Source organism: Varanus komodoensis, unplaced genomic scaffold, assembly GCF_004798865.1.
Source record: "Varanus komodoensis strain SLA01 unplaced genomic scaffold, ASM479886v1 scaffold5, whole genome shotgun sequence".
NCBI classification, from domain to species: domain Eukaryota; kingdom Metazoa; phylum Chordata; class Lepidosauria; order Squamata; family Varanidae; genus Varanus; species Varanus komodoensis.
Genome location: NW_025336087.1, coordinates 9565300 through 9593296, shown reverse-complemented (window position 1 = coordinate 9593296; position 27997 = coordinate 9565300). Strand labels below are relative to the sequence as shown.

Below are 27997 nucleotides of genomic sequence, written 5' to 3'. Positions count from 1 at the left end.
GTTTGACAAAGCCTTCTGAGCCCCGGGCTAGAAAATTATTTTTCATCTGGCTTCTATTACTGAAGTTCATCTGTGTGGAGAATCTAATAAAACTCCTTAATGGCCTGGGGCACGTACTGCTGGGTTCTGATGGGGCTTTTAGGTGTTCGCTGTGAAGTAACCAACCCAGCAGATAAGCTGTGCACTGAGGTGAGTGATAATTTATTGGCCTCTCTATCGGGGCAAAAGTGTTTTCAAGAAAGGATCGATAATTAATTTGGAACACTGAATACTCGCATGCTAACAGCAGGCTGCTTAAGGGCTAAGCGACCCGCCAGAGGTGGGACTGAAAAACGCCAGGGCATCTGCCGCAACAGAAAGGGAGCGCTTTCCCCCGCAGGTTCCCTCTTTGCAAAAAGGCAAACAGACTTGGCCATTAACGCTCCCCAGGTCAGTCAAGGTAGAACAGCTGCATCTTGGGCAGATGCTGGCCGTGGAATGCTGGGAGCCGCAAGCTGGCTGAACGTGTTGTGTCAGAGCGTGTCCTGCGTGGTCCCTCCGTGAGCAGTGATGGACTTGTGCCTCTGGTTTCCTTGGCCCTTGAGGCAGGACCCTCTGAATGGGTACATTGTGTATTGTTTGTTGCGTGTTGTTGTTACTATGGTCTTTTGGTTTTTTGTCCTTTGTAAGCTGTCCAGAGACTTTTAGTAATGGGACGGCATAGAAAAACTGTAAATAAAATAGATAGATATAGATAGATAGATAGATAGATAGATAGATAGATAGATAGATAGATTTCACCATCTGCAGTGGAGCTGGCACCCAGCTGTGTGTGTGTGTGTGTGTGTGTGTGTGTGTGTGTGTAGATGGCAGGCACAGCCTTCAGGCTGATACACTTACTCAGGAGTAAGCACCACTAAACATAGTGGGACTTGCGTCCGAGCAAACATTCACAGGACTGGGTTCCACAGGGGCTTACTCCCTTGTAAATGTATTTAGGTTTTCTGCCCTGCAGTGCTTTCCTATCCATGTCTACTCAGAATGGGGTCAGCAGTTTATTTATGCACAGCTTAGGCATGGTCTCACAAGGGCTGCTATACTGAAGCAAAAAAAAAAAGGTTAATCTGTAAACATTTCTGGCCAAGAAACTGAAAGTTAAGCAATACAGAGAAAGGAGAAGAGATAATGAAAACTCCATTATTTGATGGACTGCGAACAACCTTTTGCAGATTGTGTGTTTTGCTAGGCTGCTGGAACCAGAATGAGTTGTAATGAAACAGACCACTGGTGCCTTTAATCTGCCTTCAACAGGGGCTTCTGAACATCTGCTTTGCTTTATAAGCTGTTTAAACACACCTAATTTCTGTAGAACGACCCCTTGGGGTGATGTTTTTCTCTTTGTGCACTTTATGCCACAAGTGCAGACATCCTTTATAGCTGTATCCAAGAAAACTATTCACATTTACCTTAGTCGCTGTTACCTAGCCACGTCTTGGGGTTAAAAAAAAGATCTTGACCTATTGCTGTCCTGTTATGTGAAAAATACAAGGGGAACATCTGAGAAACATACTTCCCTATGCTTTTAAAGTTCACTTTTAATTAAAGATATGGAGTGACAGTTTTTCATGAACAAAGTGTAAAATTTCAGATTTCTATAGCCACTACATTTCAAATGTAGATTTGTTTCCAAAGTGTCAGTTGATGCAATATATTTGTGACAACTCAGGTTGGTTCATTTTTCTCACAATCCTCATTTATTGTTCTGCCCCGTGGCTCCTAGGCAGCATCTGAGGGGCCATAGGCTAGCTCTGATTCCTGAGCGTGGAGCTGGGATTGCCAGGGCATGCTCCTAATGCCTCTGCAGCCACCTCCCCTCCCATGCCAAGATGCTCCAGCCAAATGGACAAAAAGCAAAGAGATGCGCCAGCTGCACAAAAAGCTCATCTGGTAGAAAATGCAGGAGAGAAAGACGGCCAGGCAAAGGTCACCTCCAGCACCCTCCTATTCTGCACTGGAGGATCCTAAACCTCCCATTTTAGGATTTATGGCCATCATCCTATAGGATCATGCCATGTATTATTTTGCTGTGACAAAGTGGCACAAATAAATAATATTGATACTTTAAATCCAACGTTTAAATCTATCCAACTTTAGTCAACCCTTTAAAGATCTCCCACTTTCATGTATTCCAGTGCTGCTTTACTTATTAATTGAAAACTGGTAGGTACCACTATTCATTATCAAACCAAAGGGATGTATACAAAATTCATTAAAACAATAATGACAATAAAATGCAAGGGGGTGCCACAATAGAAAAAGCCCCCCCACCCCAGTTGTCCTCAAATGTACCCATGCAACCAGGGGGCTCTGGTCTGTAGATCTGCATGAATGGGAGGTTGTCGTGGGAGAAAGCACTCCCACAGGTAGCCTGCCACCAAGCGTTTGTGGCTTTATGTGTTGGCGCTATCATCTTGAATCAGGCCAGGTAAGATATTGGCAGTTGCCTCTGAGTAATGCTGTGTGCGCGAGGGAGGCTGCCCCACTCCACCACCTACCACCGTATGCAGTTTAGGAAAGCAGAAACCGAAAGGATGGCCCACTTAGAGCACATGGCAGCAATCCAACCTTCTTCTGCTTCTGTACGTCCTGTGCCAGGCACATGGGGCTACAAGTGTCTTCCATAGTGCTCAATCCACAGCAACCAGCCTTGAGGTGACCTCAATCCAACTTTGAGATGACCAATACAAGGCAAAGTTTGTTTGAGAAAGCGAATGACCTTTTAATGCCTTCTTTTGGTATTGGTATGTTCAATACCAAGCTAAGACCTGGGCATTTACCTAATGGTTTATGAGCAGTTTATAGAAATCAGACAGGGCTGTTTTCCCCCACATTCAAACTTTTAAAATCCCAAGACCTTCATAGCCTGAGAAATTTCTTTGAAGAAATCTGAATACCTTCTCAAATTTTGGTAATTTCATATAGAAAACAATTAGAGCAAAGCTTCATGAATCTGCATGGGACCAATTCAATAGGTACAGCTATTCCCAGCATAGGAAGTACCATGATGTATCTACCTGTTCTACTCTTAAAAATGAGGAGCTTCTTGGAAAAAATGTTTTTGTTTATTTACTAATTTTACTATTATTTTTTTAAATAGTTACACTAATTAAACACTAACCCTACCATTTAGGATCAAAGCATTCAAAGTTCTGGATGGATCAGTCTTTCAGTTTGGTTTCTTGCAGATTTGATTTATTTTAATCTGAAATTATGTATTTGAAATTATGTATTCTAGTGTTTCAAATTTTGATAATTTTAATGAAAACTGCACTGAATCAAGTCTTTTTCATTGTAAGTACTGCTGATTAATTGGTGATTGACCAAACATGAAATCTTGGAGTTGTGGTAAATAACTCAGTTAAAAACATCAACCCACTGCATGGCGGCAGTAAAAAAGGCAAATTCTCTGTTCGGCATAATTAAAAATTAAAAATCAGTTGCCAGTTGAATTCTTCAGAGCAAGGAAGAACTAGATGCATGCCAAAAAAATTTACACGGGATTAGTGTTTCATATCAAACTCCTCACTACACATTAAATTTGGGAACTCTTATCAAAATTTGCTAGTTGGTTTCATAAAAGCACACAAAGTGCCAACCTGTAGCCAAAGAAATAGTTGGCCACTGATCCTTGTAGTCCCGGTGACCTTGTAAGCGCACGTTGTTGACAGGCAAATGCCTACAGTGCGTCTGATCATACACCAGTCTTGGCATGTCACACAAAGCCCTGAATGAAAGATGGTTCTAAGATCTGAATCCTGAATGTGAGAAGGTGTCTTAAAACAGGTCTTTGGAATAAAGAACAAAATGCACCACTTGTTGCCTTTTTTATTCACTGCAATGTCTCCATAATATATTATGCAACTTTTTCGATTTGGCTCTTTCCCCAAGGAGCTGGAAACTGGGTGTCAGATACCCTAGTTATGTTCAGTCTTGGCACTGATGGAAGTTCTGACCTGGTTAGTTTTAGAGATGGAACAATATCAAATGTTTTCAAGACTGTTCTCTCAGCTTATGCTCTGGATCACTAAAGAGGTTTTAAAAGAATGCATTTTTCAAAATATGATGTATCAGTTAAAGACTGATTAAAGACCAATCAACTGAAGGCAAAGACTGTGAATTCCTTTCCTTTGAGAATTTACAGAGGGCATCTCAACCACCTAAAACACACACTGGCTGTACCTCCAAATAAAACATATGCTCCATTCCCTTTATGGCCCAGCAGCATTTACTTCCTTTGTAATCTCCAACATTATTGGAAGACTTGGCCAATTCTGCAAAATCAACTAAGCCAATGAAATATATTTACATAGGACTGAAAATACAACCAGTCTGACATCCAGACACTCCGAGAAGAATGGAGTAAGGAATTGGGATGCCACATCCAGTGAAAAATAGCTACTGTTTCCATAGAACCCATATCCCTGACCGAAACAGTGCCTTATATTGCAAAAGCTGTTCTTTCAAGCAAATAGGACCCCACAGTGCCTGTTTCAGAAAAAAAACCTGTCACCCTCTAACAAATGTTGGCAATATGGGATGGCAGAAGCATCACTCATGGAAATGATGTGGAAATGCCCAGTGGTGTGTCCCTTCTGGACAGAAGATGTTAGACACATCAACTTTGTCCTATTCATTCTCATTTAAAGATGTCACTGTATTGTGGAATTACATTCCTGCTTTCTGGAAGTGATCCTTTGGCCACCACCAGTGGGCTAGATGAGTCCTCATGGTGGCTAAGGGACCCACACTGCAGGGAGGACAAGACGATCATGTCCCTCAGCCTCACAACACTGGCATCCTTTGAGAACATGCTGCCGACATCAACATTGTCCCAACACTCATTCTGACATTCAGTCAACTACCTTAATCTATATGAGTGATGTGGAACATGAATTTTGGATATTTGCATGAGTATGTGTTAGCATGCATACATATTACTAGCAGTATTTCCAAGACCTTTTCATTGTATCTCTAATCGTTACTGTATGGCTGTATGTCACTGTTGTGCTTTTGTTTCTTTGCGTTGCATACCCCTTTTTTCTGTATAGATGTTTCTAGTTCTACTCTTTTGTTTTCTGAGCAGTTTTTCAATGATGTGTGGTCTTGATGGGGGATTGGAAATGTAAAAAAAGTACTATAAAATTCTTTGTTATCAAAGATGCACTTAATGTGTACCTATGTAACCATGAATATAATTTCCACAGCTTATTGCTAACAGAAGCTATACTTGTGAAGGGTTAGGACTGACAGAAATTCCGGGAAAACTGCCTTTCACAACCAAAGAGCTTGATTTCAGCTTTAACCTCCTGTATTCCCTTCAACACTCCATGTTCGGCAAGCTGACAGACCTCGTGTATTTAGATTTAACAAGGTACAACTGATCTTCTTCCTCGCCTCTTGCAATGTATGTTGGAATTCTAGTCGCAGCTTTTAAGTGGGAGAGGTTTGTGGTTGCAGCCAACAATTCTAGCAGTTGCAAAACCCGACCGTAGAAGGTGTAACTCTTACCTGCTCAAGCCTGCCCTCACAAGTGGTGGGCTCTCCCACACTAGAGACATTCAAAAAGAAACTGGACAGCCAGCTGAGTGGGGTGGTGTAATGTGGGGTCCTGCAACAGCAGGGGGTGGAACTTGATGGCCTTCATGGCCCTTTCCAGCTCTACTATTCAATGACTCTATGAAGTTGCTTTGAGAAGATGCTCTGAGCACAACAAGCAAGGGCAGAGAGGCTAGGGAATGGCAGGCTCCCCGCCTGTCCCTTAGGGGCACCAGATCCTCAGCAAGGGGGCTGAGAAGGGGCTGGTGAGGCGGGCTCAGATTACAGCAAGCACTTGTGGGAACAAGCAGCCATCCAGGTGGTTCACAGCATTGTGCTCCCCTTTTCCCGATCATTAGAAAAAGTCCCTTTTAGTCGGCAAGCATAGAAATGCTTTCCTCCAGCTCTTTCCCTGAATCCATCCTATAGCAAGGACACAGTGACAGCACTTCATAGACGGTACACCAATGGCGGTGTTTGTTTCTTTTCTTCTTCTAATTAAATGAACTGCCTGATGTAAAACCTGAAGCAGTTGAAAACGAAAGGTATCATAAATGTACATTCGCAAACAATTGTTGAGAAGAGCTATTTCAAAGTGCTGATATGTCCTTTAAAGACCTCAAGAACTTGGGACCATGTTACTTGAAGGACTGGCTCCACCTACATGCACCAACTTCAAGACCAGTGGCAGAGGTCCTTTTCCGCGTGCCCGCAGGTGAACCTTTGTTCAGGAAGGAACAGGCAGAGTTATTTTATTAAGACTGTATGATATTGAGCAGGGGCATACAATAACCTTGTGCTCTCCTTTTGTTTTGGCATTCTTTTGTTAGGAAATTCTGCAATTGTAATAATGAAAGTAAATTTCTATAATTATGGTAACTTGACATCAGCTTTTAAATAGAGTGTTTGCAATCTGTGTAGCTTTATTACGAGCGCTACCAATGATGGCTGTCTGAAAATGCTGACTGAAGTCCCTAACCCTAGGCTAAGTCACCTTTAAGGCAACCTCCCAGACCAGAGCCAAGGACCAGGACTGGCAGATGGGCTCACAGAGCCTACAGAATGTTCAGTATGGCAGACGGTGTGAGCATATTTGCCCCTAATAGCCATGCGAACTGACTGACAACAATGAAAGCAGGAACAGGATCAGATCCCAGTTAGCCTTTGGTAGAACATGTTCCTTCTTCAGAGATACCGGTTCCCCTCCACTGCTACCACCTGCCAAGTTGGGTAGAACTAATGCTCTCCTGTGTCTCTGATTAGTTTGCTTGCAGGAGTGGGGCTTAAGAGAAGGAACTTAGCCCATTAGTTATTGTGGAATCCAAGTTATGACACTCCCAGAACAAGTTTCTATCTTATTACATGCCTCAATGTACAGAGTGTTTAAGAGATGATATAGTGGCCCATTTCCTTTCATGTTTGCTTGCAGCGTATGAATGTATGCCCTATCATGTTGCATTGTTTGCAACAGTAGTTAAGAAAGTTTGATCAATATGGCATTTGAGTGAGTATCAGAGACAGGAAAGGTCATTCTCTCATCTAAGCAAGTCACATTAAAGTAATTACTGGCAGTTTCTGTAACTAATACATGTTAGTTATTTTTATGTTACATGAGGACTGAGAAGTCCAGCTACTCATATTTTGTATCCTTGCTCTCATGGTTTTACCTGTGTACTGTTTGCAGTGGCCCTATGAGGGTATTCACTCATAGGGTTACCATGGGCCAGAGAAAACTTGACAGCACATAACAATAAAAAATGCCTATAAACAACTTACTTAATAGATTTGTATGGTTACTATATGGATGTATTTCAATAGACAATTTGTTGTAAAAGGAGCAACTCTTAAGTCTTGCTTCTTCTGTATCTACGGCATTTCAAAATTTAATACACTTCCCTCTTCCATACTGTGATTTAGAGATCAAAGCTAACTACTAGGCTAACTGGGTGATTAAATTTGGAGGCCCTAGCATTTGCAGAACCAAATGGAGTCAAAGACAGTCAATCCCATGTACCACCTTGTTTCAGAGTAGCATGAAATTCTGTTCTCTGGTGACATTGCAAAAGCCAATGCTTTGGCACACTAGTATACAAAGATCCAAGGATCTGCCCCAACCCAAGTTCTAACAAAAGCAACTTCCCAGAATTCATCCAGTGAATAACTAGGAATGTTCCCTGAACATAGCATGTAGTTATATAAACCTGCAGTGTTCCATTCTGAACCTGGAACTGGTAGATATTTATGTTGATTAAAAACTGAATATCATTACGTTATAAAAACAATCATGGATATGGTAATATTTGTTCGCTCTTTAGATTGGTACAAAAATATGACATAAATACCAGTCTCTTTTACAGCCTATGCTTGCATCGGTCCCAACTCATTAAAACTATAAACAAAAGCAGGAAATACGACTCTTTATTGTCTGCGTAGGTATCTAATGCAGTAAGAACACATGATTGTTTTTATGTCACTTATTTGTTTGTTTTGTTTTTAAGGTGTCAAATTAACTGGGTATATGATGGCGCCTTTGAAAGCAACCTTCACCTGGAGGCTATTGTTTTGACTGGAAACAATCTTCTGTTTCTAGCATATACAGCATTCAAGGGACCTCGTTTTCTGAAGCATCTTGACCTAACCCAAACAGGGCTCACTAGTTTGAAATTTATCCCAATGCAGGGCCTGGATAACTTGGAGACCCTTCTACTAGGTAACAACTACATCCAATCACTAGAGCTGCCACCACAGTTTCCAACTAGGAATCTCAGATACTTGGATTTTCAAATGAACATCATACAAAGAATATCAGCTACTGATATAATGTTATTAAAGCAAACCAAAAATCTGACTCTTAATCTTATGGGCAATTCTGTTATGCACATTGAGCCAAGAACTTTTATGTCAATTTTTTTCTACAGTTTGGATTTTGGCAGCTGTGCTGATGTTTCAGTGATCTTGGAAGGGTTGCAAGATGCCAAGACTGTCATTCTTCGACTTGGGACCTTTCTGGATACACATGCCCTTCCCATAGGCCCTGCCATGCTGCAGGGCATTTGCAATATCTCTGTAGACTATCTTACTTTACAATATCGTACTTTTGAGCAGCTTTGCTCTGACACATTCCAGTGCTTGACCAAGCTGCAAAAGCTAGATTTGACCCACACTTCCCTTGCTGAACTACCTACTGGCCTTTTGGAGATGGAAGCACTGACAGAATTAAATCTTAGTGAGAACAAATTTGAATGTCTTTGTAAAATCATGTCTTCTGCTTTCCCCCACCTTACCCATCTATACATCAGAGAAAATAGAAAGAGTCTGGATTTGGGCTCTGGATGTCTAGAATCCTTGTCAAAACTTCAACATCTTGACTTGAGCAGGAGCCTGATAGAAAGCTTAGGCTGCTGTGGCAAAGAGTTCCGTGGCCTGAGCAGCTTGCAACACCTCAACCTGAGCTACAATAATCAGCTTTTGTTAGACGGCAAGGCCTTTAGTGACTGCACTAATCTGAAGGTTCTGGATCTCTCCTTCACAAGCATTTTCACCAATGCCTCCCAAGGACCCTTTTCCAATCTACGTTGTTTGCAGAGCCTTAACCTTTCTTTCTCAGGATTTGATCCAAATTTCAAGCACTTCCTTCAAGGTCTGGAGAGCCTCATTGTCCTGAGCATGAATGGAAATTATTTTGAATCTGGGACCATCCCAAACGACAACCTCTTTCAGCAAGCACCCAATTTAGAAGTATTAAGTTTATCTTCCTGCAAACTGTTGACTATACAAGCCAAAGCATTTTTTGCCCTTAGGAAGCTCAAACATGTGGATCTGAGCCTCAACAATCTGATCACATTCAGTTCGGGTGCATTTCCCAATCTCAAGAACATTTATCTTAATTTTGCCAATAATAATATCAGTATTATCCCACGTGATATGTTGAGTAACCTATCTGGCCAGAGTGTAATCAATTTAAGTTACAATCCACTGGAATGCACCTGTTCCAATATTGGATTATTAACTTGGTACAAGCAGAACATAGATAAAATTGAAGACTCTGAAGAGACTGTGTGCTCCAAGCCCAAATCACTAGCAGGTGCTAAACTCTTCTCTGTAAATCTGTTCTGTGGGTATAGCACTTCCAGAGTAATATTATTTAGCTTTGTTGTGGCAGCAGTGATTGTAGTGACCTTCATTTTGATTGTGAAATTTTTAAAAAGGAAGTATGAACACATTTAAGCTGTTGAAGAAAGAAAAGTACATAAGAACTTCATCAAAGAAGAAATAAATAAGAAGTAAAAACCGTATTCTAGTACCACACTCTTTTTTCTGTTCCTCTTGCGGTCAAAATTGCACTCATTGATTTCATCTTGACATGAGACAGTGTGGCTGGGGAAAGGATTGTGTTGCACACTTGTACACCCTACACCTTCATTTGCTGAAGTGCTACGAGACCACCTTTTGCCATTCCAGATCGCAGCTGGAAGGAAGGTGCTTCAGCCAAGAGTGCAGTGAGGTGAGGCAGGGCAGGGCTTGCTCCTCTGAAGCGTTTGTTTATCTATTTAAAACGTTTATATGTCGTCATGACATGCCTCGGCATCTCGGGACAGCTCACAGATGCACAACTGAAAACGATAAAACAATACAAATTCCATATACTTATATAAAAACAAAAACAAAAAAGACTGTTAATGATAAAATATTATTAAAATAACAATTAAATAAAAAGGTTTTAACCTGGCGCCAAAAAGAATATAAACTCGGTACCAGGCACACCTCTCCAGGGAGCGCATTCCATAATCTGGGCACCACCACAGAGAAGGCCCTGCTCCGGGTAGCTGTTCTTTTTATCTCCTTTAAAGAGGGCTCCCTGAGCAAAGTCTCTCCCACAGATCTTAAGGGGTGTGAGGGCATGTAAGGGAAGAGGCACTCCTTCAGGTACTCTGGTCCCAAGCTGTTCAGGGCTTTACAGGTTAAAACCAGCCCCTTGAATTGGGCCTGCACTTCAACTGGAAGCCAGTGTAGCTGGTAGAGGACTGGAGTTATATGAGAAAAACGACTGGTCCCTGTCAGAAACCTGGCAGCTCTGTTCTGTACCAGCTGAAGTATCTGGACCATCTTCAAGGGCAGCAGCTGGTGGATCAGCCGAAGCTGTAGGAAAGCACTCCTTGCCACCGCCGCCACCAGGGATTCCAGTGACAGCTCTGGGTCAAGGAGCACTCCCAAGCTGTGAACCCTGTCTTTTAGAGGGAATGCTACCCTGTTCAGGACAAGGTCAAAGTCACTTACCTTAAACTGTGATCCGCCCACCAACAGGACTTCTGTCTTATCTGGATTGAGGCTCAGTTTATTGGCCCTTCCAGCCTATTATCTCAGCCAGGCACTGGTTCAGTACAGCCACTGCCTCACCTGGAGTAGATGTAAATGAAAGGCAGAGCTGGGTGTCATCAGCATACTGGTGACACCGCAGCCCAAACCTCCTAATGACCTGTCCCTGCGGTTTCATGTAAATGTTGAAGAGCATGGGGAACAAAATAGAGCTCTGCGGAACCCCATGGCACAACTGCCACAGTGCAGAGCTATATTCCCCCAGCACCACCTTCTGGAGTTGGCCAGCCAGGTAGGAGCGGAACCACTGCCAAGCAGAGCCTCCTACTCCTAACCCGGCCAGCCTATCCAGGATACCAAGGTCAATGGTATCGAAAGCCACTGAGAGGTCCAGGAGAACCAACAGGGACTCACCCCCGTCCCTCTCCCTGCACAGGTCATTGTACAGGGTGACCAAGGCAGATTCAGTGCCATAACCAGGTCTGAAACCAGGTGCAGATAATCCATTTCATCCAAGAGTGCCTGGAGTGGTCCCGCCACCACCTGCTCTAACACCTTACCCAGAAACGGGATGTTGGCCACCAGTCTAAAATTGGCGGCCAACTCTGGGTTGAGGAATGCCTTCTTCAGGATAGGCTGGATCACCACCTCCTTCAAGGGGGTAGCTCACACTGACTGCTTCAGTGACTCCATCTAGCCACTTCACTCTGAAGTGTGTTCTATTTTAATTATAAAGACAGACACTCCATTCTATTTTGTATGCGAGTTGGGTAGAAGGTGAATGTGTGGCTGTTCCTTTACCAAATCCTTGTACTTATATTGCTTCCATTACAATATAACGCGTAATCATAGTTCATCGTTATGTGAACGAGCCTTCAGCTTACCACCTGTCTTCTCCTTGTCCTCCAGTGTGGATGTGGGGAGACTGGAAGCTTTTGCTTCATTGTCAAATAAACATGGTTCATTGACAGGTGTGAACCTAAAAAAAAAAGTTAGCCTATAGCTCCCCATGGCTTATGGGTAAAGGCAGCTTTTTGATTTCTGATCCTAGTTCACTTCCCTAGACTGGGGAGAGTTAAGGAGTCCTGGGAGCATTCCCCATGCACCAGCACACTAGTGTGGGAGCATAAAATCAAAATGGTGTCTTAATAGGCTACAGAGCAGAAAGATATCAAAATGAGCTTTTAGGGATGTTTATTCTGGCCACTCCAGAACAGCTGCAGAGACTCCACAGCAGTTATGCATGCCTCCAGGCATCAAGATTAGCGTGCAGACTTAGGCATGCCATGAAAGCTCCCTGTTTGCCTCTCCGGTAGTGAGGGGCTGTGGGCAAGGATGCAAGGCTTGTAACACTCAACATGGATGTGTCCTTCTTTATAAGAAGAGCAGAATCTCTGCTCAAAGGGAAAACATGGACAAAGTAACACACATTCTGGTATTAGCCATTTAAGATCATATGCTTCCATATTGTATTCCAACAGTATGTCACTCAGAGCGCATAGCAGAATGCAACCAAGGAATTTCTAATGCAATTTTCAGTAGATGTTTTTGTCATTGTGTTGTTTTCCATACCACAACTTTCACCTAGCAGAAAAATCACGTCCTGTAGTATCATCTTACTACTATTTCTTGCCATGGGTATGAACCTTCCTTCATCGGTAGGAATGGGCTGTAGGATCATACTAATGATTCTTCATGCAGCATCTCAGCCTCATATGGGAAATGGACAACTACAGGGAAGCATCTATGCGAGTAGATGTCTAAATGCATGCGCTTTCTATGCATGCAGGATCTGCATGCTGGGTTCCAAAGAAAGTGGAATGAGTGGATGTTCCGTAATTCTGTGTTCATGAAATGCTAAATAGGAAGAGCCAGTGTGGTATAGTGGTTAAGAATGGGGGACTGAGACTCAGGTGATCTGGGTTTCAGTCCCTGCTCAGCCCTGGTGCCAACTGGGCGACTTTGGGCCAGTTGGTGTCTCAGCCCAAGTGACCTCACAGGGTTGATGATGCAGGGATAGGATTGAGAGCAGGAGGATGAGAATGATGTAAGCCACTTTGAGGTCTTTAAAAGGAAAAGGTGGGATATAAATAAACAAACCAATATCTTGTTATTTGGAGGAAGATACATGGGTTTGGTATCATATATGTTTATTAATTCAGGAAGAAATTATCTGCACATTTTTAAAAAAAGCAAAAATGCCTCATGGTTCCTAGCATTTCCCAGCTGGCCAGCAGGCTGGGAAAGTTTTCTCCTCCCTAAATACACACAGGATTCTATCCATAGCATTTCAAAATATTGTTATCCAAGGAAGATTGATTTCTTCTTTTACTGGAAGCCACAATTGGAAGTGAGAGTAGTTTGCACAGCCAATGGTCAGGGATGGGAGTCATAGCTTGAAAGATCTGGAGAGCACCAGGGTTGAGGAAGGTTGTCCTAGTGTATCTGATATGACTGCATGTTCTGCCACTTTGGTGGCACCATGCATGGCACCTGCACATCTAGGGACATGGTAGAGCTCACCTCTTCCCCATGAGCACTTGATCAGGTGTGCAATGGACTTTGATGTTGGGAGATTCATCCATACAAAATTGCAGTTGGGAACTGTCAACATAGACCCCAAGCATAGATATAATATGCTGTCAAGACATAAAGTTTTGGAGTTTGGTTCTTTAAAAGTTAGTCTCTCTCATTCAGAATGCTTACCCATCCATATTTAGCAAAGAATCAACACAATTCCTTCTGCAGTAAAGATATTTCATAATGGAACCAAAATATTGGACATTTTAGGTCTCACTGTGGCAGAAAAAAATTATTTATTTTTTAATTTAAACATTAGTGCACAAAAAGTACTTGGATTTTTTTAAAATTCTAAGCACTGTGCCACTTCAAGCACTGGGGTGGGTGTGTGTTGCCCATCCTCCCCATCATGATTGTGAGCCATTTCAGGCGTCCTGTCAGGATTGGATGCTTTGGCTAGGGCAACGTCTTGCGGGTGTCTGTTGACCAGGTGCAGCGGGAACCAACCATCAACATTGTGCAAGCTGTCAAGAAAAGACAAAGGCGAGATCCTCATCCCCCTGCCCCCTCAGCGGTCCACATGCTGGTGTGCATTTTGCACTTTCCTTTCCAAGCCTCTGGGTGCTCAGGAAAAAGTGCAAACATTTATTCCCACTTTTATAAAGGGTAAAGGAGTCAACTGGCTTCTGTGATCACTGAAAAGGAGAAGGGGGGTGGGGACTGCAGCAAGCCTGAAATGGTTTCTGATCACAGTGAGAAGGGGGAGAAAACTTGGCTTCTCTGGTTGTGCCCTGTGAAATACTCACCAGAGGACTAAAGCGGCTCACAACCCAGAGTTCACCCACTTGTTTCATCACCCACCCGCCCACCCACCCACTGTGGCTTATTGCCCTGGTGAGTTAACATGACTGGTGACTGCACCCTCTGTTTGATGCCACTTCTTGCATACATTATCAGGTTTTCATTCCGTTATAGCTTGCATATTGTACATTTCGTTATAGTTCTAGGAAGCCACTTCAAGAAAGAAACTCAATTCCCTTTCATGCTCATTTTTATTTCAGTGTTTTGCAACTGCATAAGTATAAATATTTTATTCAATATCCAATGGTTATGACATTCATGGGAATTTCTTAAAGAAAATAAGACTGCAAACACTTTATTGCACAGATCCTAACAAACTTTTTCTTTAATAATTTTATAATCTACAGTAGTAAGTTCTACAAAGGGACATTTTAATATACAACCACACAAGGACTGACAGAAGAGTACACAATTAAGGGGGTCTCTAACAGCTCACTGTAAGAAAACATCAACAAACAGGGGCTACATGAATGCAAGATTAGGTGCTACTACACTTCCAAAAGGGGGGAAAATATTTGGCAGAAGTGATAAAGCACTATGCAAAATATACATAAAAGATGCAATTGTAAACAAGATAGCTAAATGTGCTTTAAAGAAAACAGGTGGAAGGTTCTTAAGTACAAGTAGCTGTAAACTATGAAATACCTCTTGGAGAAAAATGTCATGATTTTGGAGTTTATTATTGTTTGATGATTCCCTTCCCAAAGTACAGATACAGACAGCAAATCCTAGGACTGCTCTCTTTTTTAAAAAAGTGAAACCCTCCAGTTGTTTTAAATTAGCTATGAGCACACAGAAGGGTAAATGAATGTACTAACATTTCAAGGGAAATTACAGGGTTGTGCTGGTAGTTTTATTTTCTTAGCAAAAACTTCTAAAAATGAACAAATCCAAACTAATTTACTTTTCCTCCCCATCCCACAGGGAAATGCATTTAGTACACTTGAAAGTATTATGCAATCAGCCAACTCCTGTTTTATGTTTGGGCAAATGTTTAGGGAAACAGGAGAAAGTGCCTTCGAGGAGGGTCAGCATTATATGAGCTTTTGCAAGGAAATACAAAAGAGGAAAAATCCACTCGGAAATTGTTTTCTGACTGACTCACTCTAGCATACTTGTCTATGGTAATCTTTCTTCAGTATTGCTGTACAAGTTTCCAATCAAACCAAATACTTGTGCTCCAAATTTAATCAGACAAATTAGACATATTTCACAATCCACAACATTCAAATAAGGCTTAGCAAAAGTAAAAAGGATACTCACGTTCTAGCACCAAATAGCTCCAACAGTCCCTTCCCCACCCTTTTTTTTTACAAAAATGTCTTTGTTCATTAAAAAAAAATACATTAACTTCTTTTGCATACAAATAAAGACCACAATATGAAATGTATAGAGCTACTTAATGTACTTCCTAAAGAATGTGAAACCTAGGATGACTTGCTAAGATAGCAAGCTTAATCTGCAATGTAAGGCCCCAGCCAGCATTGTTATCAGTTGCTGGATAGATTCTCTAGATATGACATTGAAAAATGCCTGCCCCCACTACACACGCACACACACAAACACCTTTTGTAATAAAAGAGAAAACTGAGCCGCTAAATAGTCAAATCTACAAATCATGATATCAAAAATGCTTTGTTAAGTGTAAATGAAAAATGGTTTAGCATGTGCACAGGCTTTACAACAGAAAACCCTAACCATAAATAAATATTATTTGATTCAAGACAACAAAAACTAAACTCTCCACAAAGACGTTGACGTTTCAGCCTATGATGAGATGAAGGAAAGGAGGGCACAGCTTCCTATTACCAGAAAACTAGACTATGAATAGAATGGTTGGGGAATTATAAAAATACACTATTCCCTTTCCCAATACCAGCATAGCCTAATGAAAAGGCAGACATTGTGCATTCAAGAGCTGAAGTTTGGTCAACTATTTAAAGTAGTAAAACTAGCTCATGACAATACTATCAACCTCTGGATGTTAAAATACACATCTAAGCTCACTGACAGCCATGAGATCTGTAATTTCTTAAATTGTATAGCTACGTATAGGATTTTGAACCGGTGCAAAATTGCACGCCTCCTTCCTCCCATCAGACTCGTCTGTTTGTGGCTTCAGTCTAGCTTTTATAATTCTGCTTTGTCTTAGATTATGGAAAATCAGTTGCAAAGCAGCTATCATTAAAAAGATAAACAATGCAACCAGCAGCAAAGTGGGTACACTACATTCAGAATTATGCACACTACTAAATATTTACAGAAAATTTATCAGTGTTGCCCCAGCAACATCTCTCAAATTGTAAAAGTATTTTTGTACAAATACGATATGGTAACAGTTTAACCGGTTACATTTGGGAAGGCATTTTGAGGGGGGAAAAACAAAGTCCATTCTTTACACACCCTGCTTAAATGGCGCTGAATTGTTTTCTGCATGAAAAATACTACACAGTGCTGAAGTTAAGACAAGACACTCGGTTTTCAGTCCTACATGCAGGTCTTGCTATTAGGAATTTTTTTTGTGAGGACTACTTCGTGAGGTGTCTTTACCTCGCCTCTGCCGGGTAGAGTCTTTGTCAGATGAAAGTGCATTGAGAGAGTCAGCTGAAGTCCCTGACTTTGGCAAATCTTCAGCTACATTCTGTTTTCTTACAGCAGAAGACTGAGGAAGAACATGGTCTTTTCCCTTTATGTCCACAGTGCTAGCAGAGCAAGACCTCTCTTGGCTTCTGGACTTTACTCCTAAGTCTGAAATGAGAATGTGCTCTTCCATGGGAGATGGAGTACAGTGCAAGCCCACCAGTGAAACACTTTTACTCATTTCTGCCCTGCCATCTAATATGGAAGAACTGGTTTGGATTTTCATTTCCCTGCAGCTTGTTACAAACTGTTCTTGTGAGCCTAGCTTAGCCTTTGTTGAAGGCAAAAGAGGGGCTTCCTGTCTAAAATCATGGGTGCTGGATGAGCAGTCAAGCTGCTTTGTAGCAACCACAGTGGTGTGACATGTACTATGCAAACCAGCTGAGGAGGAGTATTTTGCTGCATGCTGCTTGCTCCCTTCCGCTAGCTCTTTCTGATTCATGTGTCCTTTTCCTTTAGCATCCTGAAAGGTCTTGCTACCCAAGACTGCCTTTTCCACAGCTTTCCCTCTGGCATCACAGCTAGGAGGGGAAAGGCTAGAATCTGATTTTCCGTGGTCATTTTGAAAATAAAGTGCATCTGTGCATTTTTTCCCTTCTGGTTGCTTTTCTACTGAGGTGGTCTGATTGCTTGGACCCTTGCTCACCTGCTTGTTAGGCAAGGGATATTCTTTTAGCGTAGAAACCTTCAGAGGCATGCTCTGCTTGCTGCGTATGTGGTGTGGCTTTTGATCAACAGGGTCGCTTAAGCTTGCCATCTCTTGCCTTTGAAAATGCTTAGTGTTGCCTGGGGTTACTGCTGCTACCTGGCTTTTGCAAGAGTATTTAAGGAGTTTTTCAGGTATGGTGCTATTGATTTGGATTGCAGGCTCTGACCCACATTCTCCAACCAGAGGACTTTCTACCTGGATATGCTCATTAGTTAGCTTCCTTTGAGAGCCTGAAGGGTGTGAAAAAGAATCTGCTGCAATCTTACTGATGTTTTTGCCATCCTTTCGAAAAGCAGCCAAAGCCTGAGCTCCAGTTTCTTTTTCTTTTACCTTTGTAGCCATTTGTTTTTGTGTCAATTTGTCAGAATGCTTTAATTTGGAAGAACAAGTGTCAGAGACTTGCCTGGATTTAACAATGTTATTTTCCATATATGATATAGGTCTTAGATTATCCTGGTTGCTGTAATACACAGGGACATCTGTTACGGATGGCTTGCTGAATGATTCTATTACAGCGGGAATATCAGAATTACTATCTTGATGCCTAGAAGCTAAGCTGAGCTCTTTGACACCAGGTGGAGCTTGTGCACTTTTGGACTGCCTTTGTTCTTTTGTCTCCAAGTCTTGAGAACTATCCTTTTCCACAGTTACATGAGCCAAATGTTTTTCTATTTTTGCAAAATTAGAATCTGATGAAGCTTGTAAAGACTTTTGAAGAAGTGATGTTTGCACAGACTTTTGGAGAACTGAAGCTTCAAGCTTGAAAGTTGCTTTCTGCATGCCCAATTCATTTCCTGAAGATTCTCTAGTGGTACTAGCTTCATCTTTTGCACATTGTTTGATATCTTTACCATCATTGGGCTTCATCTTTGAGTTAGTTCCCTGTACTTTTGCTGTTGCACATGTTTGTAGCTGTACAGACAAATCACATGAATGTCTCTGCATATGTTTAGCATCTTGATTTGGAGACACTTCTGTGAAAGTCTTCTTTGTTGAGGAATCTTCAGCTAGAAGCACACCATCACTCTGCTGAGCTCTTGTGTGGTTATCAGATATTTCTTTGGTGGTTTTTTTCTCCTTTCGTCTAGATTTCTCAGGATTTCCAAGTGCTTGGGCAGACTTACAGGCTGCCAAGGGAGAACTCTGGTTTTGGAGGCTGCTAGATTTAGTCTCACTTGCATTAAGTGGTATCATCGCTTTTGTTTTATTATTCACTATTATGGAAGGTTCATACTGAACATTGATATTGGAGAGCATTTTTTCTGATTGCTTTATAGACACTGCTTGTGAGCTCTGAGTACTTTTATTTGGCTTTGGATGCTGGAATTCCAGCACATCTGTTTTGTATGAACTGGCTTGTGAGAAGGTTGGTGGCTGTTCTTTCTGACATGATGGCTCAATCTTCACACTGCTACCACCTTGGCATGCGAGTAAGACATCATTTTTGGAATTTTGGCCTCCTAGCAATGCACATGAAGTCATATCTGTCTTTGAAGCTTGCGGCCCTGAAAGTAAAGCAATATCTAATGTGCCTTCAATTGGTTTCAAGCAAGACACAGATCTCCCTTCTAATTTATACTCTGAAGGGCTCTTTCGAACAGGTGACTCTGTGGAAATCAGTGCTGATTTCTCCATGGCAGTTTCTGCTCGGCCATTCAAGGCTTTAAGGGCAATCTGAGCAGTATGAGCACTGCTGATAAATGATCGACTTTCAGCAACTGCTGCAGACTCCTGCAGCGTGCTTACAGGCCTGACCACATTGAGCTGATGGCACTCATGTACATTTGAGGTCAGTTTGGACTTTCCCACCGGACAGGGACTGTCATCTTTTTCTTCAAAAGACATCTTCTTCCTAAGATAATCAATATTTGCAACTTTACTATCTAATCTTTCAAATTTGATGAATTCTTTTGCTGATGCATTTTTATCTACATTTTCGCCTTTTCCAGTTGGCATCTTGTCAGATGAGTACGGTAGAACATCTTGCAATGTACATGGAGGTGACATTCTTTTGAAGTCATAAGACAAATGACTGAGTTCATTAAGCAGAGGTCCATGACACAGTGCATGTGTATCTGAAGTAATATAGTCATTTGATCTCAAACTTGCATTCTTCTGAAGCGTATCTTTTAGCATACCACCAGATTGTGCCTCAAGAGTTGCAATTTTAGCATCAAAGTGATTTGATCTTTCCATAGCTTTCTGAAAAGCTTTCTTGCCATCTCTCTCTTCCAAAGAAGAGGTAACAGAGCTCTCTGATTCACCAGAAACTTCATGTACTGTGCTTGATTTCTGCAAATATTCTTGTTTCTCTGCCAGATCTTGCTTTTTTACAACTATCTTGACCTTTAATTTTTCTCTGTCCAGCTCTTCAATAGATTCTTGCCGGCCCAGCTTTCTGGAAACAGGACGCTTTAAGCACCCTTGTTCCGCGGGCCTAACTCGTGTGAGGGATGGGGCATCCAATACATTCTCCTCCAGGCTCTGAAGGGTTATATCTCGTTGAGTTACCTCTCGATTAACTTCTTCCTGAGTTACCTCTAGGCTGTGTTTGCGGGAGCATAAGTGTTTCTTATCAGTACCATAAGAGGGAGCAAGTTTTTCTTCTGACTGAACCCTCTTGAGCAATGGAGACCTTGGGGGCTCTGCACTCTTAGGCCTAACAATATGTCTGACAATAGTGGGAGGAGAGTGCATTTTAGTAGGAAAAGCCTGCGCTATTTTTGTGCTTCCAACAGAATGCCCAAGTAAAGGTGATGGAGACCGCTGAGGAGATGTTGGTTGAGGTGTTGGAGAAGGAGTCCGTGCCAAGGGTGAGAGAGGAATGCTGCCAGCTGATTTGCGTCTTCCTGATCTGTATCTCTGCCCACCAAGCTTGGGACCCAAACCATGAAGTGTACTGGGCCTAATATGTCCTGACCCTGCTGGAGAATTGGGTGCACTTGAACTTGGAGAACTACTCTGGGAAGAATTTGTACCTAAGAGAGAAACAAATAAAATTTCACTAGCTTCTTAACTCCATGTTTTCCTCTAAATTATGAAACATGTTGCTTTATAAAATGTATGTCAGGGAGAAAAAAGAAATATTTGTCCAACTCAATAGGGCTTGAATATATTGGTTTTCCAAAGTCATACCTCTATAGCTTTTGAATCTTCCTTGCCTGTCTCTCCCTTTAAAGTTTAAATTAACTGCGCTTGACCTACTTTCAGATATTTCTGTACTATCTTTCTGTGCTATTTGGCATAATACTGGCCTCCTGCAGTTGATATGAATATAGAGCTTACATGAGTCACTGTATGTGGCTGAATAACATATGCAGCTCTTCTAAAAGTTTTAATAGCGTTATTAAGCTTGGGTTTTAGACTACTGCAGTAGAGATTCTTGGCCATCCATAACAGATTCTCTGTGCAATTAAGCAAAAAAGAAATAAAAAAACAGCTGATGCCATCAACCTTAAACCATACCAACATTTGTTAATTGAAGAATAAGAGGGCCAGCCTTTTATCTCGGTCTTCAATGTTGGTTTGTTCTCTTTTTGCAAGTTAAGCTGTGTAAGAGCCTCTTCTGCTGAAGTGGCCAGGGAAGCCTGCACACGTGAGTGGGCAATGCTCTTTCCTTACAGTGGGTGTCTCTGTCCTCAGATACTCACCTGAGGGGAAATCAGGGGTGGAGCGGAGGCTTGGTGTTGGTGAGCGTGGGGATAAGCTGTGAGTTGGAGAGCCAGGCAAACTCTCCCCTGATGAGAGTGATCGGTTCAAGCAGGAAAAACTCCGACTCGTATGAAGAAGGGGTGATGGTTGTTTAGCCAGCTTTTTGAACAGAGATCTTCTCCTAATGGGAAGACAAGCAGTCTTTTGTACAACTGTTGGTCCTGGTAACGTATCACTGGCTAAAGGAAAGCATCACAGTATTTTCTTGGCTTTAAAAACATTTCCTTTGCTGTCAAAATGAATTACAAGACTAGCAGCACCATCTAGAACAGTGCAGCCAGTGTTTTAGAAATGCAATTGTATAAACAGCAGAGCTCCAAAACTGTCTACAACCTCTGCTAGAGTTCTTTTCTGATCTTTTGATTATGGCAGTCTGGGACAATGCTGATTTCTACCATGTAGGTTTATACCCTCAGTTGTTGAAGGCAAAACTTTTTTAAAAATTCAAAATATTACAATTTCAAAAATGTATCTATTAAACGAATATACATTATTATGTATATAGATAGACCATCCCAACAAATGTTAGGCACATAGAACAATACACATTATAAGAGTCTAATTAGAACTCATTGGTTTCTACATGCCATCCATTCTTTTGAGAATCTTTTAAATGAGGAGAGTGGTGTGAGGAACAGTGGACAATCCAGCTGAATGAAACTGGTAAGGTGTATCATGCCAGTACGATAATATGATGACTTATTTGGATAGTGGAATAAAGGAAAGAAAACTCTATACAGATGCAAAGCATAGGTCCATATAGTTATTCTGTATCAAGCAGGCAACCATAACTTACCTTTCCAAACTCTCCTTCTTTTTTGTTTTCTTACTCCGTCTAACCATGCGGCCCCTGTAGCTATTTCTTCTAGCTGGTCCTGTTTTTATTGAAGTATTCTCAAAAGGAGTTGTAGTAATTGACACTTTATTGCCACTCTGAGAAATAAGAATGTTCAAGGAGTAAGTTGCCACTGTACCATTCTTCTTACATTAGGAATAACAGATTCAAAGAATGGTTCCTATTACATGGTTAGGACATTTCTCCTTCCACCAACGATGCTTGGTTTTACTGTTCTCACTTACCTAAGCCTTCTGTTTTACTTTACTAGTCCTAGACTATGTGGCCTTTTGAAAAGGAATTGGTCACTCCTGTTCTCTGAAACCATGTCAGTATAATGTAGTAAAATATAATACGGTTTATATGTTGAAAGAGATTACTTTTGACTCTAACTTACTTTTGCCTCTTACTTTTGACTCTTGAAATATTTGAGTACTCCTGCTCATAAAGGCAGCATATAGGCCATGATTTCATCGGGTTAGACAATTTTATGTCTAGATTGTTAGTGAAGAGCAATGCTTTTCCCTTCCTTTAATTTTCACTTAAAATTCATTTTGAATTACAAGTCAATTGTAGAAATCTTAAGGACCATTAGGGGAGCTGAATGCAATGTTCTGGATCCAAACAAGTGCACTACTAGTGCCAGATACACAAGGGAGCTTTGGATTCATCCAGCAGTCCTATTAACTGAAAAACAAATCTCTTCTGAAACTTAGGGCCTTTCAGAAACAGAATGTGATATGGCATGGGGTGAGGAATCAAAAAGGAATGCAAGTCAAAAATACCAAGCTCTTTTGGTATACTTAAAGTAGTTCTATGTATCTTGGCCAAAGTTTGACAAAGAGAAAGAAAACAGATTGTGCTCCTTTTAAATCATGCTCTGAATTTGATGTGCAAGTATCTTGTTTCAGCAGGAAAGCAATATATACTTTCTTTGAAGAAATACCATGCTCAGATAGACAGAATTACATGATTGTGTCAGTGAATAGCAGTCACCAGAAAAGACAAAGATTTCCAGTTCCAGCCCCACACCATTAAATTGCATAAGCATTGAGCTATTTGTAAAATAGGTTTAAATTTAAGATATGAATAGAAGCACTCAATTACATGCATGAACTTATTGCTAAGTTGCATTGAATCACAAAGTAATAATGTTGTTTGTTTTGGATTTGTTATTTTTCCTAAATACAAAAAAAAAAGACTTTTTTTGTGGTTTAGATGGTAAGTACCTAAACACATAGAAAACTCTGGGCAAAAACTTATTTTAAAAGTATGAAGTGTCCTCAGCATAGAACTAGAATAGTGACTGACACAAATATATGAGTGTTTTTCTGATTGATACAGCATATACTTTAAGAGCTTGGTATAATCTTTTTCAAGGACAGTTAAGATTTCCATTCCCACGGGGAGAAAATTAACTGTGCTTCCAGTGACATATATAAGATTGAGCTGAGCCCCCCAAAACACAACTTTCTTCTGCTCACCAGACTTCTTTCCCATGCTCAGTCCTGACCTAGGAATAAACTCAGGTGAAACTGAGTCCTCAAACATTTGGGGATATGACAGGCCCTGTGCTAAATTTTGGCTCCGCCCATTGTGCTGCCAAAGATTCAGTCTCCACCACTCCAAGTACAAGCTGAACACTTCCTGCCACTGCAGATTTGTACCAACAGACATCCCATTAGCACCTGCATAATATGCACAGCAGATGGCACAAACCATTCACCAGAATGTGTACAAATCTTCTGATCTTCCTCTTCCTCAATTCCCATTCTAATACATTTTGGTGTCATGGACCAAACTGCATACATACAATATTTCCATCTTAATAGGGTATCATAAACACAGTGAAAATATGACAAGGAGCAGATAAACAATTGTGCAGTATTGGCACAAATGCTGCAAACAATGCATGCAAGCCAGAACCTGCCTCGCACAACACTGTGTGATGTGGCAGGCTTTTACAAACAGTATTTGTGCACTGTTTCTATGCAATGCTGGGCTTACTTCCTGTCAGATGCCCATTCAAATGCTTGGCAAGGAAACAGTAAGTTGGGCAGAGAGGAAATTGGGCAGTCTGGGAAGTGGAGCCAAGAGAATCCAATGGATTCTTACTGCAAAAAACAGCTTCCTTGCACATGTCTAGACATGTCCAGGTACGAGCATATATAAGTTCATTCTCTTTCAGTACCTGCTACACTGATCCTGTATCTACAAGTCATCTGACAACAGCTAGCAATGTTACATACAGAGAACAGTTACTAATTCAATAGTGATCAGCAGCTTTTAAAAATACATCTTAGATTATCATGTTGCAATATAACTTGAAATCATCTTGTCCTTCTAAAGGACAAAACACAGTTCTGTCCAGGGTGTGCATGATAATGACACAGAAAAGCAGAGTGTAACTGAAAGGCCAGGTACTGAATGGCTCTTTTAACACAGTAAAGACACTTTTCATGTATTATCAGAAACACTGAATAAGGATGAAATACAAAGACACAGCTTGAAGGACAGATAATTGGTCAAAGGAAAAAGTGCTTCATTTTACATTTTTGTTATAGTTGTGTTATTTTGCTCTATTTCTCGAAAAAAGCTACTAAATCCTGCATAACAAAAATTGTTAGCTCTAGTAAAAATCAACTCCCAGAAGAAAAGGCATCTGTTGAACGAAGTTTCTGGAATACTATACCTTTAATAACAGTTCTATGACTTCAGTGTGAACTAGTCCATGCACTGCCTCTCCATTAATGTGTGTGATGAGATCACCAGCCTTCAGTCCAGCCTGATGAGCTGGACTTCCTTCTTCAACATTCTGCGAAATGAAGGAGGAAAAAGATTTCTTTAAAGCAGGAGTCAGATTTATTCCTCTTTGGTTGTACAAACACAAGTCAATAGCTCCTGAGGAAGGTGAGGATGGGTGTGTGCCACCACTGAAAAGGGCCTCTTCTCTTTAAGATGCTCACATTGCCTCTGATTATTCCCCCCTTTATTTTTTTAACAATAATAAATAAATACAATACATCACAACAATAATAATATAACATAAGAAAAACACAATAATAAAAAAGTAAATAATAAAGTGCCCCCACCACCCCGGAGACCAATGCTACCACTATTCACAAAGTATAACAATTAATAATATATAATATACTTCAATTATTTCCATATCCCCTCCAGAAGTTCATATAATCTTGACTGGGTTTACAGCCTTTGCCTTCTATCAGTACTGCTTTTACAAAATCTTCCCAAATTTCATTATATTTATTTGCTTTCATTAACCCTCATTCAGTTTTTATTTCTGTCGTCAGTTTATCATTAATTACCATGTTCCATAGTTCATTATAACATTCATGCCTTTGCAAAACCAAATTCTGTTTCCAATGTTTATCTATCACTAGCCTAACTGCCATTATCATACTTACAATCAATTCTTTCTTAGCTTCATTTATATCTTGTTTTTCTATCAACAGGAATAACTCCATTCCTGGTGACATTTCTAAGACTATATCTAAAATTTCTCTAATTTCCTTAAATACCATAATCCAAATCTTTTGTATATTTTCACAATCCCACCACATATAAGTTCCAATCTCTTTACCACATCTCCAACATATATTAGAATACTTGTCATCAATTTGATTTAACTTAACTGGTGTTAAATGCCATCTCCATATCAGCTTGTATCCATGCTCTTTAATTCTAACATATTCGTATATACTCTTCTATTCCAAATAGTCATCCAGTCTTTATCTTTTATTTCATTTCCCAAATTGATTTTAAACTTTTTGTCTGATCCCCTAACTCCATTAATATCCTACAGATTTGGGGAATTAACATTGCCTCTGATGATGACCCTAGTGTCCAGGTGGGTGAATATGGGAGATGATGCTCCTTCAGTTAACGTGAACACAGGTTGTTCAGAGCTCTAAATAGCAAATTAAATGGCAAAGGACTGGCACAATATAGTTTTATCAGCCAGTCCCAGTTAGTATCCTAGCCATAGTAATTGGACTAACTAAAGTTTCTGGATCATTTTCAAAGGTAGCACAAATTATAATGCATTGCAATAATCCAAAGTGGTGATTACTGGAATCTGAATAACTGTCAACAAAGTTATTTCTGTTCAGGTAGGGTCACAATTAATGTATCAACTAAATCTGACAAAAGGCACTGCAAGGCCACTAACGTGTGCATCTAGTGACAATAATGGACTCCCAAAACCTACTTCATTTAGGAGGATTCCAACACTCACCAAAAGATTTTGAATACCATTTAACTGCACAGATTAATCACACACAGGAAATATTTCAGTCTTGTTTGGATTTATTTATTTATTTAATTTGTATGCTGTCCTTTGTGAGAGCCTCAGGATGGCTTACACAAATAAAATTTCAATACATAACAGTGTAACATAAATTAACGACTCACTCTGGCTGCAGTTAAAATATGGTAATAAAATTCAATATTAAATCTTGTTAAAATATTGATTAAATAAAAAGGTCTTAACCTGGTGCCGAAAAACATATAATGACGGCACCAGGCGGACCTCTCTGGGGAGCGCATTCCATTTAGACTCAGTTTATTAGCCCACTTCCCCAATGATTCGTGTAAATGTTGTAAAGCACAAAACCCAGAGCCCCATAGCACAATCCATGCCATTGGATTTTCTAGCACCATCTTCTGGAATTATCCATCTAAGCAGAAGTTGAATACTGAACTATAGTGATCCCTACAATCTAACTCAGCCTATCCAAAAGGATACTCTGGTTTATGCTATCAAAAGTCACCAAATTCATGTTTATAAAACATTTTTAGCAAATGTTAGCAAATGCAGTATTTCAGGCTAATTTATGATCAACAGTGACTATGGAAGCCTTGTCAGTATTTATTCAATATACCTAGTTTCATCAATTAAGGTTTTTTCACATAAAGAGACTGCTAGATATTAATGTCAGTTACCTTTTTCTACTATCATTTCCTATAATGAACAACTTATAATGAATATTCCTATAATGAATAATCAATTTAATTTTCACTGAATTGTCATGCGGAAGTTTATGGTTACTAAGGTCTTAACCTTGTGCCTAAAAATTTTACTTTTCTACAAGTACCTAGACTTGATCTAGTGGCTACAGGATTGCACAGTTCAGAAAATTTCTATTTTATTTATTTTACAGGTATATTTCTTACATTACTCAACTTACTCAAAATAACTGCATGTGCAAAGTGGTTGAAGGAAAAGCACTTCAAATCTTTTATAATGGAGAGGCAGAGGAAACGCACAAAATCCTGGAAACCACAAATGATTGGGTATGGAGATGGCCAGACTGGAATCCCTGGAGAATCTACATCCCTGTCCTTGGAGATGAGCACACAACCTTAACTATTCTGGGGATGTGAAATGACTGTACAGTCTTTGAGCAACAACACATTGTGTCTGAGCACAGACACTTGATTAACAGATCAGAGGTCACAAAGAATTAAGAACAAAGAGCATGTTACATCCCTATGAAGTAGTGTTACAAGATGGAGAACAGAAGTGAATGCAATGGGATTTATACTTCAAGCTTAGACGGATTAAAAACCCACTACCTATAATTCAATGAATTGAAGATCTTACTGCTCTTGCTACATCTGAACATATCTCATGCTATTTCATATGGAAACTTTGATATACAGACTGTTCCCATTTGAAATGGGAGTGTTCAATCCTTCTTTTTCTCTGTTTTCTTTACATTAAGACTAATGTAAAATTATTATGCATGAGTAATTTCATTATTATAATTATTATTATTATGACATTTCTATGCCGCCCCTTGCCGAAACCT

The 27997-nt window shown here is 40.5% G+C and overlaps 2 protein-coding genes across 8 annotated transcripts in view; one reads left to right on the top strand and one right to left on the bottom strand.

The window, feature by feature from the left end:
• On the top strand, positions 1-27997 carry CD180 (CD180 molecule). 2 transcript variants are annotated; one of them, XM_044446097.1, is made up of 4 exons: positions 1-189; positions 5244-5410; positions 8073-8284; positions 27347-27997. In XM_044446097.1, exons 1-4 carry the CDS (start codon positions 100-102, stop codon positions 27550-27552), a joined length of 675 nt encoding a protein of 224 aa, XP_044302032.1. In that variant the 5' UTR covers positions 1-99; the 3' UTR covers positions 27553-27997. The 2 variants fall into 2 exon arrangements, with proteins under 2 accessions (XP_044302032.1, XP_044302031.1); XM_044446096.1 differs by lacking the exon at positions 27347-27997 and having other exon boundaries at positions 8073-10124.
• MAST4 (microtubule associated serine/threonine kinase family member 4) overlaps positions 14444-27997 on the bottom strand; it is a 268657-nt gene continuing 255103 nt past the window's right edge. For all 6 annotated transcript variants that reach the window (XM_044446093.1, XM_044446094.1, XM_044446095.1 and 3 more), the window contains 4 exons: positions 24859-24981; positions 22128-22264; positions 21271-21452; positions 14444-20598 (listed from right to left, as the gene is read on the bottom strand). In XM_044446093.1, the coding sequence (XP_044302028.1) occupies positions 16778-20598; positions 21271-21452; positions 22128-22264; positions 24859-24981 (4263 nt within the window). In that variant the 3' untranslated portion in view covers positions 14444-16777. The remainder of the gene's footprint in view (positions 20599-21270; positions 21453-22127; positions 22265-24858; positions 24982-27997) is intronic.

Bases quoted from the DNA above. Each gene is read 5' to 3' on its own strand.
- CD180 (XM_044446096.1), top strand. From the start codon at position 100: ATGGCCTGGGGCACGTACTGCTGGGTTCTGATGGGGCTTTTAGGTGTT. The intron at 190-5,243 runs GTGAGTGATAAT...TAATTTCCACAG, and splicing joins CAGATAAGCTGTGCACTGAG to CTTATTGCTAACAGAAGCTA. The intron at 5,411-8,072 runs GTACAACTGATC...TTTGTTTTTAAG, and splicing joins GTGTATTTAGATTTAACAAG to GTGTCAAATTAACTGGGTAT.